General features: G+C 40.0%; 1 protein-coding gene across 1 annotated transcript in view; it reads left to right on the top strand.

Moving 5' to 3' along the window:
• The window catches only part of cdh23 (cadherin-related 23), a 143,504-nt gene that overhangs the window by 57,334 nt on the left and 72,642 nt on the right, over positions 1–13,528 (top strand). The window contains exons 7-9 of the mRNA XM_026354390.2: positions 3,292–3,486; positions 3,591–3,719; positions 6,611–6,689. Of these exons, the coding sequence (XP_026210175.1) occupies positions 3,292–3,486; positions 3,591–3,719; positions 6,611–6,689 (403 nt within the window). The remainder of the gene's footprint in view (positions 1–3,291; positions 3,487–3,590; positions 3,720–6,610; positions 6,690–13,528) is intronic.

Below are 13,528 nucleotides of genomic sequence, written 5' to 3'. Positions count from 1 at the left end.
AGTATTTTCATTTTTATTATCTAAGTATCACTAAAGACAAAATTGGAATCTCAGTTATAGGTAAAACACAGCAAGGGGTCAGAGTAACACAACAAAACAGGACGTGCTTCCTTTAAATTTGTGTCTCACTATATATGCTCTACACTCTTTCTCCTCCTCTTCTTCTATAAGAAGCTCTCAGAGGGGGAAAAAAGGGGCAATTCCTGCTTTGTTTGTTTATGTAGAAGTGATTAAGTGACATTTACTAATAAAATCAGAGTGAATCACTCTCTAGCATTATGTGCCTGGTAACAGACATTGACTTGTAACCAGCATGACACGGGTTCAGTCAGTGGCTTGATGGTGAGGCCATTGAGGCTCAGTGAAAGGTGTAAAGGCCAAGTAGAAGACAAAATATCTTTGCTCTCTGATGAGCAGATTACCAGACAGGCTGTAGTGCACTCTGTAGTGGTAGACTGCTGTAATGGAGAGGAATTCATCATGAGAAGCTAATGATCCAAGACAAGCGTTTAGATTGGTTACTTTATTGTTTTTCTCTTGGTATTAAAAAAAAATGCCACTTATACAAACAGAGCACTTTGACCTTCAAAGTGTTTCAAGGGAAAACAAGAAGATGGGAATGAATAAAGTGAATGAATAATAGATATATTGTGATTCTGTGCGCCAGCATTAGAGCCTCCAGAGTCTAACAGCCGCTCAAAGATCATCACCTGCACACAAGCTAGGGAACCTCTGAAGTATCACACTGGCACACTGACACATAGTGTTGCGAGTCGGTCATCTGTGTTTCTAAGCAAAGCTTTGAACTGTTGTTGCTTGAACTGATTTGAACACCGTCACACTGTCAAATCTGATAGATCAAAATTGGTGTGTGTGCATGCGTGTGTGTTTACGCACTAGAATAAGAGTGTGTGACATGATTTACAGAGCCCTGTGGTGTTAAACCCTGAGTGATGTTAATGAGTCATTGTTTCATAGACTGCTGCGTAGAGGGAGATAGAAACTGGCATGCTTAAGGGTACGAACAGCATCTGTTATATCAGACACATTTCTCCACACACATCCAGGTCTCATCCACACTCATTCTGCTTCTTTCCAAAAAGAGAGTACACACATGCACAGACTCACCTAACGCTCAACTATCAAACTGCCTCCTTGACATCAAAGCAAAGTTGATAAAGCAGACACTAATGCCAAACACATATACAGGTGTACAAGTGCACATACACAAACAAGCAAAAGTAGGGATATTTAATTAATTCACCTAGAGTTTGATTTTGTGTATTTTTATCTATTTCATTTGTGCCTGTGCCCCAGTGTCATGCTGCAGGCTGTGAGGTACTTTTACAGGTGTTTCCATTTCTCTCATAAGCTGACAGCTTGACAAGCATAATAAATATATCAGAGAAATGCAGCTTGGATGTTTATTCAAATGCAGTTATTGTTGTGGAGGAGTGGATTAGTAACTCTGTTCCTTCACTCAGAACCTATCGATGAGCTTTGCTTCAGTTACACTCTTCAGTGCTGCAGTGGAGCTACTCACTTACCAAAATGGATGTAATATAGAGAACTCACAAATATCCCAATAGGTTAATTTTATTGTAAGATGTGTTACCTTCCAATACATCAGTTTCCAAAACAAAGGAAGAAGGAAGGTTCAAGTCCTGTGATATCTGTAAAACTCGACTTATATATGTTAGACAGACCTAGCACTAGTTCCCAGCACTGCTCCTACTTATAAGAAATTAATAAATAGGAGAGAACTAAGGTCGGTAAAGTGAACGAGAAAAATGGATAGCAGGTGAGGAAGAGTATACAATTTGTGCAGCAATTTCAATTTGTATCTTTTGCCCCTACCCCTTGTTTTTGAGTTTCCCCTCAAAGCTGAGGTAAAAGGAGGAATGGTCACAATATTCCTATATGAAATGAAACAACCTTTCAGACATATGTGTCATTATCTTTAGTTATGGTTCTGGCAAAGAAAACAACTTTAGATTATAAAATATACATAATACATATTTTAAAGATAATCAGAACAATACCTTTTGGTTTCAGTTTGAACACAAGTGCAAAAGGGGATGGTTATGGCCAATACTAAATACATATGAACATCTGTTTACAGACTTTTTCATCCCACGTGTTCATACTGTCCAAACATACATTTTGCAATCCAGCTTTACAGACAGGTACAGACATGCAAATACATACACGCAAGCACATACAGACTATGAGGTCAACTGCACTCTTACTGTGTCACATTAGTTATTTAACTTCAAGGCCTTTCTATGTGATCTCACTTACCACCTCCCCACAGTAAACATGGCCACACGCTCTGGACTGTGTTTGTGCACATGTGAGTGTCAAGTGAACAGAAGCTTTTTCATGTTTCTTTCCAATGCTATGCCTGGATACTCCGCATTCTCCCTCTGAACCATCTGGACCTTTTCTTTTTTGTGTTTGCTGAGAGATATTAAGATAACATACCAATTGATGTAGATGCTTCTTAAGCTTCTCTTCAATACTTGAGTTTTTCTGAGGTCTCCTTATTTTCTTGATTGATTAAGACCACGACACACAGTACATAGTATTCTGCAGTCTTTCTGTGCAGTTTAAATTTCTTAACTGTGCTAACCTTTAGCTAGCCAGTGCAATTTTGCCGTAAATTTGTTTTGTGTGCCCAAATTTAACTTCCCTACCAATAAGGGATGGTTACTCTTCTGAAACCATGTGCTTGCACTCGATGATGAGAAAAGTTTATCTCAGAATGAAAAATGGAGCCAATATGTTTTCACTTCAGTTTGGTTCAGACATTTGTACTGTAGGATCACCACACAGCAAGATAGCACCATGATTTAATTTCTGCCTTCCTTCAATTTTTCAAATAAATGGCAGTATTGCTATTATTTATGTAGAGTTGACAAAGATTTTGTACTCTGCATTTGAAAGTATGTTTCACTTTTTAATCTCATTACACTCTCCCCAAAAGTATGGGTGCAGGTATCACAAGCTACCATTTGAAGAAGACTTTCATGAACAAAAAAAATAATAATGACACTGAAGTATATCAGAATATATTGTTACTTTATTTGCCATCATAATCTGGGGGAGTATCATAGTATTTATCCTGAATATCACTGACTGTAACGATGGGGACAAAAATCTACCACAGGGTAAATCATGTCATTTATTTGTACTTTGTACGTGGATTATACCTACTTTACTGTTTGCATGTTTTCATTAATAATACTTGTTTACGGTATTTGTGTCTGCCATCTTGAATGTGTCTTTCAGAACACTCCAGTGGGACGATCAGTGTTCATGGTGAATGCCACAGATCCAGACCAGGGCACTGGAGGCAGTGTTCTCTTCTCCTTCCAGCCAACATCTCCATTCTTTGCTATCGATGGGGCCCGAGGCACTGTCACCATCATCAGACCTTTGGACTATGAGACAACCTCAGCCTACCAGCTAACCGTCAATGCCACAGTCAGTACATGCATAAGAGAAATATTCTGTCTTGCCACAAACATAACTTTCCAGTCACATTAATGCACATGGAAACACTTTACTTTTATTTATGTTTTTATCAGGATCAAGACAAAGTGAGACCTTTGTCCAGACTTGCCAACTTAGCCATCACCATCACTGATGTTCAGGACATGGATCCCATTTTCACCAATCTTCCCTACAGTACCAACATAGAGGAGGATATACCCCTGGTCAGTAATACAACCCTACCTCACATCACACTGTATTATCTTCATGCAGCTTTAATGTGAAACTCTGTAATTTGTAATCCATTTCTTTCTCTCCCATCTTTCTCAGTTGCCAACATGTCCCACTTATCTTTCACACTATCACTCACCCAGCTCCCCCTGTCCCATGTTCACACTCCTTTTTGATTATTCAGGAGGTGTTAGGAGCAAGTGTAAAAGAAATATGGTTAAAACAAAGACCTGAGTTACATATTATGAGGACAGGATGTCTCACCCCTCACCTTCCCTCCTGAGACTCCCTACCCCAGCGACATACAGCCCTGCAGGTGTTGGAGACTGTAATTACTGTGGGAGATTTACACCCCTTCAGGGATGTGAGGCCTCTAGCAAAGGTCACTGTGGCTATTGGATTTAACTCACCATGCTACTTCACATGCTCAAAGGGCTACAAATGTGTGAAGTATGAAGTCTGTGTGTTATATGAGCTACTAAGCAGTGGGGTCTCAACATGACTGTACCTTTATCTTTGTTGCAAGTATGTTTGTAACACGCTGAGTGCCTTTTTCCCTGTACACCATTACCTTTCCTTCCCCGACTCAGTCCTCTAAACTCCCAGGTGGCTAATGGTCCAGCTATTGATGTTTCCTCTAGTAGGGAGGGAATTACACGGGCATAACACTGTCTGTCCTTATTTCTGTTCTCTCTCTCTCTGTCCCATCCCTAACTCACCCAACCCCGCATACACGCTTAAATACCCACCCGCACTCCGCTCGTCACCAGCTTGCATGCTCCATAGTAGAAATGTCAAGTGCTACATTTGCATGCATATTAACGGGGCGTGACGGAGTCCACGCCCGGTGTCTCTCGGACTCTCTGATTCATCAACTGTCACCAGGAAGGTCACAACAGGAGGAAGAGAAAGGGGGAGGGGTGAGAGGAAAGGAGGAGAAACAGGTGTTGGCGAAAGGAGAGAGGAAGAATCAATGTGTAAAGGTAGATGAGGAATCAAGAGTTAAAAAGCGCAGCATTACGTTGGATCACAGAGTTGACATTGCTGAGAGGATTCCAGATTTCTCACTGCAGCTGAGCAGCCTTAAGCTTCAGTGACACTGCTTTGGAGTGTTGTAGTCCTTGCCTCTAACAATAGGGGGCAGCATATAATCCTTTTACACTGACAATGTAAGAGAAGGTCACACTAAAGCCCTGCAATCAAAAGCTTTTGCTGAGCCCCTGTGACCCTACAACAAATACAGACAGGATAACAACAGTGCTTAAAGTGAGACACAGAAATACATGCCAGCAGTGTCACTAAACTTGTGAGCACTCACACACACACACGGACACACACACACAGACACGCACTGTGTCCTCATGTAGTATTCCAACAGACATGTGTCATTTCCATTAGGCTGTGTTTGGCTGTGATAAGCTGAGAGCGTACAGTGACGGAAAGTGTGTCAACTGTTCTCAAGGCCTATGACATTTACACGTAAAGGGATATCAAACTTGGATCCCTGTCATAGGTCATTTCTCTCTCTCTCTCACACACACACATGCACACGCACACATACAACTATTTCTGCCTCTGTCTCTCTGGGTTTTTCAGTGTCTGTCTTTCCCGTTTTCTAACCGATCAGCCCATCATCCATTGAAAAACCTGACAAAGGAGTAGAAAGAGAAACATTTTTCAGATGAAATCACAGGGCAAGGTTTTTAGCTGTTACAGCTGTGAATCCATGCTGCTTAGACTGACATGTAAGCCCCATCTAGGACAAACACAATTTGGCTGTCAAATCAATGAGGAGAAAAAGAGAATGGGTTGGGGGGTAATGCAGTGTATAGCTAGAAATGAAAGGATGAAGAGGAGGAGAGGGGGGTTGTCTTGGGTTTGGAGAGATTTGCTGGTGTAGAAGAGGGGGGTTGGTGTTTTTGACGGTTGATTGAACAAATTCCACTTGTATGGACAGCTAGAGAATATTGCTTGTATTACTTCAGCATCACTTCCTTTCCTACTTGCTTTCTCTGTCCCTTATTTCTCTCTCAGTCTGTCCCTATCTTTCGTGTGTGTGCGTGCGTGCATACGCATTTCCCTCTCAGCTAGTGATTGGTGTGAATCAGTCTCTCTAAAAGGCTTGTAATTGATTCTGATGTAATTGGTCAATGACAGGAGATGCTTTGGCAGAAATGGAGCATAAACACGTCTTAGACACAATTTGCAGGATCAATGGGATGCAGCTTGCTTGGATGTGAGTGAGAGAGCTATGGGAGGAGTGGGTGAGGGACAGAGGGTGGGAGGAAGAGAGAAGGAAAGGCATTGGGAAGCAGGGACAGTCTCTCCATTGCTCTCAAAACAGGGATATTTAAGTATCAGCACCGTATCTCACTGTGGTATGAATGCTGAGATAGCTCAGTGGATCAAAGACTTTTCAAATATTCAAATAGCCTTTTTTTCTCTCTTTTTCCGATTTTTCTTTTTCTTCTTTTCCATCATGCTGTGGTTTTGTTGAGAAGCCGACTCGTTGGCACGGCTGGAAAGGTTTGAAACAAGGAAAGATGAAATAAGCCTCAATGAAATGCTAATAACACACTGCCTTTTTGTTAAGGTTCCACAGTTTTTTTTTCCTTTCCAATGTGGAACTGCAGAGGGGTATTGGAAATACAGTGCTCCTAAAGGCCACAAATGCAATTTTCTGCACATAGCTGAGTCCAGATACCATAAAATAGGAATTGGATTATTTTATTTGCCAGTAGCTGTTTACTGTGATACTAGGTTGTTGTCATTGATAAGGGGTCAGATTAAAGTGAAAACTACTGTATAATACAAAAATGTGACTGAGGATTACATGCAGCTTATACAGTGTACTTTGTGTGTGTGTGTGTGTGTGTCTCTGCAGGGATACGAAGTGCGGAAGATAACAGCCATTGACCAGGATCTTGGCCGACCACGAGGCATCGGCTACACCATCATCTCAGGTCTGACTCACATAATCAATCTGACATCCACAGCATAGAGAGGGGAATCGATCACTTCTTATCATAATCCCACAGCAATAATAGACAAGTCTCATCAAGCATGGCAGTCAATAACAGCAGAGAGCAGAACCTCAGAATTGGAGAATAGGCATTGCCGTAAGCAGTTATTAATCACTGGTGGGGCAGTTGTGTGGAAGTCAGACTTCGTCTTATGTTATCATTCGCATGTTGGCTCGAACCATCGCAACAGGATTATTGATTTGTCAGAGTGACAAATTTTACCTTCTGCTGAAGAGGATGATTTTCCATGTTATAAACTCACCTGTTTTGCTTGTCCTACCACGTATGTCATAAAAGCAGGTAAAAAATGGTTGTCATGAAATATTAGTGCTATTGATCACCCTATTAGGCCTTCTAAACTCTGGAATTTGCGTTGGCGTTATACCTCAGAGTTGTAGTTTAAATAAGATGAGAAGAAGCTGCAGTTTGCATGGTGCTGATAAGGGTGTAGCAGGGATCCTGCTTCAATACTCCTGAACAGAATTTGCTCCCTTGCCAAGGATGTGATGTTTTTGCCTGCCAGTTACGGTGTCTGTCTGCCAGGAGGATATCATTAAAACACATGAACAGATTTCCATGAAACTTGTTGGACAGATTGACCCAGGGACAAGGACCTCTAGGGTTAGAGTTTGGTTTTGATCCACATCTAGGATTCTCACTAGACAGGTATATTGTTTTTTGACCTTATCTTTGTAATGACATGAAAAAACAGAAATGATTCCAAATCCATTTGCAGAAAGAAGAAATCAACACAAACTTTTAATGAGAAAATTTTGGCAATTAACATCAAGTTGGAAGAGCATCAAGTGTCGGTGGAGGTTTAGTTTTTGTGCTTATTTGGCTGTCTATGCTGACACTTCATTGTCACTTTAGTGGTCTGCGAGTTTAAACTGAAAGCCGCACTTAAGTACATTCTGCAATGATCATGGTCAATGCTGCAAAGAATCAGCTAATTTGAATTGCGTAAACCTGACCTTAATGCTCTGCTGAACTTAATAGGTTACTGTGTACAGTGAAGAGAAGATAAAATACCCACACAAAGAGATTGACTATGTAAAGAGAGTTCACTCCTATTTTGTGATTTTAACCTGATTTTGTCAGATGAATATTAAGATAATAATAAAGGTAATTGTACTGATAATAATAATACGTACGTTTTCGTGTTACTGGAAACTTCTAGTTCACTTATTTCACACAATATTTAACCAAGTGTTCTCTTTGTTGTCAACAACATGATAACAAGAAGGCAGTCAAGTTTCTGTAAGATGCAGCTCACCTTCTTCTTACATCTCCTGTTAAACCCCTTATTCCTATTAAGATAAAACACACAAACACTTTTGAATCTGCAGTCCATGCATGCTGCAATACTGCTTAAATACCACCTGTAGGGTTTTTATTTTCACCACAATCAGTGTTTCGATCCTGGAGGACAAACAATCCCTTAAAGATCCTTCAGCACTGAAACATTGATCTATGTGGTGTGAAAAAAAACACCTACAGGGAGGATTACAGCTGTGTGATGTGTGTGGACCGTATCTTTTAAACTCTGCATGCCCCTGTCAAGACCCGAATGGCCTGGATGGAAGGACACCGGTGCCTCCAGTTTGGCCAGCTGGCTGATAAGGGCTGGCACTGCTTGATAAGTCTGTTGCACCATGGAAATTTTGGGTGATGAAGATATTCATTGTTGTCCCATCTGCTGAGTCACTACCTCACCTCAGCACTGAACAAAGAAATTTGACCCAGTGTGTGTGTGCGTGCATGTGCACATGTGTGCAGCCATGTATTATTTTCGTATGTGTGTGCACTTGGTTGCGATACACCTTGGACACAAGACTCACAACCTAGTCCACTTCTTCATGGAGCTCAACATGAACTCTTTGCTCCCATTCAGTGCACACACCTACTCAGTCTTACTTACCATCTGCTGCCACATGTTGTATTGTTGTCTGGTGTGTTTGTTGTAAAGTTGAAGGGCTGAGTTAAGCTCTAGAGGAGAAGAGCATTAAAAAGACATTAATTAGGTGGGGCGATGTATTCCCAGTCATTGCAAAATCAAGAGTTATAGCAACACACTAAGCCCTTATGGAGATGGAGCCAGTGGGCTTGATAAAATCATTATAAGTTTGATAGATAATAGAAGTTGAAGGGTGATGCAGCGCCAGGAGATAAAGGTGGGAGGGTAAGGTTGTCAGAGGATGCATTTTTTTATAGTGTGTGCATGAGTCTGTGTGCTGTTTTTATCTGTTTGTGTGTGTCCTTGTGCAAATGTCTACCCAAGCTCATGTGTTCTGTGTGAGTCAGATTAGTGTGAAAGTGTTTTTGTTTGTAGACTAAAGTGACTCTGCACGACACCACTCCTGCCTTCCTGCTCCTCGAGTGTCCTCGGAGAGCACGGCTCAGTCCTGCGGGACTCGTCTCATTAGTTCAGTAATTAAGATAAACGAGGTTTTAATTGCAGCTGTGATTTATGCTAATGATTGTGGGATTCAAGATGAGGATTTCCTTTCCCTCCTCCAATCAGAGGACAGATCTGGGATTTAATGTGTAAAAGAGATGGTATCACAGCAGCACTCTGCCTCCAGTGTTGCAGTTATTTTTTTATCATGCTGAAGATTCAAGGGAGTGGGTCTGATAGTAATTCTGTGGTCCACATGATGTTATGTCTGGACCTCTGACCTGGTATCATTATATCTCGGAGTATCTAACCATAACCTACTACTGATCAGGCTGGGTTTTGCGTTGGTTTTGTGCTAAGATTCAGACCTAAAATACTCCAACTACTCTCTTACCATTGACAGTTTTTGACAGTCCTTAATAATTGTTGCTATATACAAACATATGTTTTAGATGTAATATTAATTTACTGATAATACTCTTCATTGTATATGCTACTATTATTTTTACCTTTATTGCCTTCTTTATTTATGTTAAACAGAGACATCCACTTAATCTACTCTTTAATTATTTATGCATCTGTGAATCTCAATAGTGAATTATTAAAACTCAAAGATGAGCCTAAAAGTATCTCGGCAAAAACATTAAATTCTCTTCATCTTTAAGGTAAACCAGTAAACCTGTTTGTATATCTTAGGCTGCTAAAAGGCATGCTGGACTGAAACTAAATCATGTGTCTGAGAGATTGTTGTAAATAATGGCTTCTGCAAGTTCTTTTTTAGTTTTGTCACACTGTCAAGTCATTAGTCAATAATCAGATAAAAGTTATGGAGGTGCTCAGGCAATAATCACTGTTACATACAGTAGCGCTCCCTGTTTGATTTTCAGCCAAATATTTCATATATAACAAAATCAAAATAGTCTGAAACTCTCACCTGAAAGACTCCACAAAAAATGTATTTTTCCATTGTCAGTAATACATGTTCTGTCCATTTCTAACTTGGCCGCTGGCAATATTGTATAAATGGATGCTTTCACCTGTCCGGTAATTGGCGTGTTAAAAAATGAAAGCAGGACTAACAAATTTGCCAAATGTTCAGGTATGTCTTTAGAGTACTGTATGGAATGTGTGCAGGGAATCACATATCTGCTTTTCAGTTTCGTATCACTAAATAGTAAATTAATCCTACATCAGCATAATCTCCATCTTATCCAAGTTATGAAACACTTGTCTAACACAGTATTTTACCCTTGTGAAAAACGAATTGCCACCTACACAGCCACTTTTAAAAGCAACAAATGTAACAAGATGCTTCTGATAACTTGAGATCTGTCGCTTACATTGCTTTGACTGAACTTTTGGTCCACTCTTCCCTGCAAGGCAGTTTAATACTTTGACTAGGCCATTTCAGGTCTTTTATTTGTTTGTTTGATTTTGAGCCAAAGGAGGTGGAATTGCTCTTAAGCTTTTATATCACAGATTGTAATTTTCCCCTCAGAAGCAGAATTCAAACTTTTCTACACAGTTTCATCAACTTCATGACTGTTTGAATAGCTATATGTATCCTTAATTTAATTGTCTGTTTAAAACATGTTTACAATACATTCATTACATGTTTATGTGAGGATGTCTACAGGCATATACATACATAGAACACATGTGCTCTAAAGCTAGCTGCCTTCAGCTATGTGTGAAACAAAGGAACATATAAACAGTGAGAATGCCGTCACTACGTAAAGCTGTCAGAAGAGAATACACATCATCCATTAGGTCATGTTTCATTGGATGGGGGGGGGGGTGGACGCCATGCTTCCAGCAAATCACAGTAGGTGCTCGTGATTAAAACACATTTTAAGTTAACAGCTGCCAGAGGACAGAGGAGAATCTGGGCTATTTTGGAAACATGGCTTTAAAGAAATCTTAACACCTTTTGGGAAAACAAATGTCACAGATACAGTATCTTAATACAATCAATATTAATAAAAAATGTCAAAAGGAGGCATAATACCAGCTCTTCAAAAGTCAATTTACTGTGCTTTAGGATAAGATTTAAGCTCTTGTGTAAAGTTTCTGGAGCATATTCACTTTGCATTAGTAATAGCAGAACAAGCCCGAGAAAAGTCAGCCTAGCATCTCACAGAATAAAAGGACATCCCACAATCCTGCCCTTCATATGAGCTTCTTGTTTATCTGTGCGTACTTGTTTCTATCTCTCAACACACACAAGCACAGCTAATCCCATCTCAAGGCCTTTTCCATTTCTACCCTTTTCTTTCCCTTCGGATGATTTTTCCTTTCTCATTACATTTTCTCCATGTTGGGAAACATGGCGGAATTGATGCCATTGGATTTTAATTTATAGCAACCAAAGCAGAATAAATGTGTTGATAAAATATGATAACTTAATTTCTGTATTTTGTCACAAGCTGCAGAGCAAGGCCATATATTGCACTGGCATAGACGTAGTGTAGCCACAGGCATCTACTGACTTATGTGGCCTTTGTCTGGGGCAGCATGCGAACTGTTTGGTCTGTTTCAGTCTTTACCCAGCATGCACGTCAGACAGGTATAGCCGTGCCATTTCCTGCCTGGACAGAATGATAGTAGTAAAGACGATTATTTCCTCTTGTCTGTCTTTCCACACATACAAGTATCTTTATCCCCCAGTACTGCTACACCCAGATGCTCTGATTCCTTGCTGCTACTACCTAGCTTGTATCAGCAGGCATGCTGTAATGTGGACAAGGCTAATACCTGTTATTCTATGGGGAGCTCTCATTGTGACTACCGCTTCGCTGGGATTTCTCTGGGTTTTCAATTAGACGCTCTGAGGCTCTCAGCAGCCTGTTGCTATGTAATCTCTCAGAGAAGACAGATAGCCTGCAGGGCACTGATCACAACAAAATCCAGAGACTAGAAGTTGTGTTCACAATCAAGTTCACAGCTCAGTGGCTATGATATAACTCTCATGCAATCCCTTATTTCTTCTTTTATACTCTTCTTCTCCTTTCATTCATTGAGTTTAATCTGAACTAATCAGGGTTTCTTCAGTCAGCCCACGTTCCGCTGTTACATGCAATACAGGTTTTAATGCTATAAGGAAAATATACCAGTAATGGGGGGAAATAAGAAAAGAATATCCATTTGGCATTAGCAATGGTTCAACCAGATTTTTTGATGTCATTGCCTAATGTCTTCTTCAAGAAATATTTTCAACAACATTACGTCTCTAACATATATGTATTCATATTTGTGAGGTAAGGCCAGTTCCTTACTTTTTGCTTTAGACTGAAAAAAATTTGAGTTTGACATCTAAAGAATAATATGAGACAAAAGATAAACATTTCAGCTTTTATTTCCAGGTGTTTACATTAGGATCCATCAAGCCTATGACCCATTGACATCACCATAAAAAAATAGTATTTTTCACCCATAGACAGCTCAGCCAACTTGAGCTGACGGATCAAGCTAGCAATTAAGTTGCTTTGATTAGTTTGATTACTTTCCTGAGGGTCAAGGTTCGATACTATTTTTTTGTTTGAATTTTAATTGTCTGCATCTGGTACTAGAGCCGACAGAGGAAGCCCTCTGGAATTTGTACAGTTTATTAAATTGAAAGTTACTCAGAAAGAAGAAGTTACATATGAAACTGCATCTTTATGGCCAAAAGTAATGCAAAATAATCTATCTGCTCAGTTGCAGATAGTGGTACTACTTTGGTCTGGCATCCCATTTAACCACATCTTGGTAATTTGGCTCAATGCTTGGATGGATGGGCGGGGGGCCTTCCATACCTTTTACCTTTTGTCATTCACATCATGCATCATCAGGTCATTAATCTAAAATTATCATCAGGACCATCAGATGCAGCAGAAGGAGATTTTATTCAAACCCATGGCATCAGAAGTAACCACAGATGTGCATCTAACCAGCTGTGTCATGTTTTATGATACCTAGGAAAAGAAAGAAGATGCTTTCAACTTTCATAGATTGTCTTAAAATATTTGTCCTTGAACCTTTTTTTGAAGAAAAACTTTTGATAAAACTAGTTTATTGAGTATTCATGAAATGCAGCTTGTCTGCCAATGGCAAGACACCCACAGGGCCATTATCACTCTGCATCGCATCACACACACACACCCAAACACACACATATGCACTGGTAGCTGTCATACACTGACACTGAGACACTGTGTGTCAATGCACCGATGAGAATGTGCACAAGCAAGCCAGTGTTTGCGAGGAGCTTTTCATTTAGATCTCGAATTGAAAGTAGATTGAAGACAATAACTACAACCTCATCATTAACATGATTTGCCTGTAGGCGTAATCCCTAAAAGTGACACTAATTTGTGTACATTTAGCAAAGTACATAAAATCT

This window comes from Anabas testudineus, chromosome 15 (assembly GCF_900324465.2).
Source record: "Anabas testudineus chromosome 15, fAnaTes1.2, whole genome shotgun sequence".
In the NCBI taxonomy this organism is placed as follows: Eukaryota; Metazoa; Chordata; class Actinopteri; order Anabantiformes; family Anabantidae; genus Anabas; species Anabas testudineus.
This window is presented reverse-complemented; position numbering and strand designations above follow the sequence as displayed.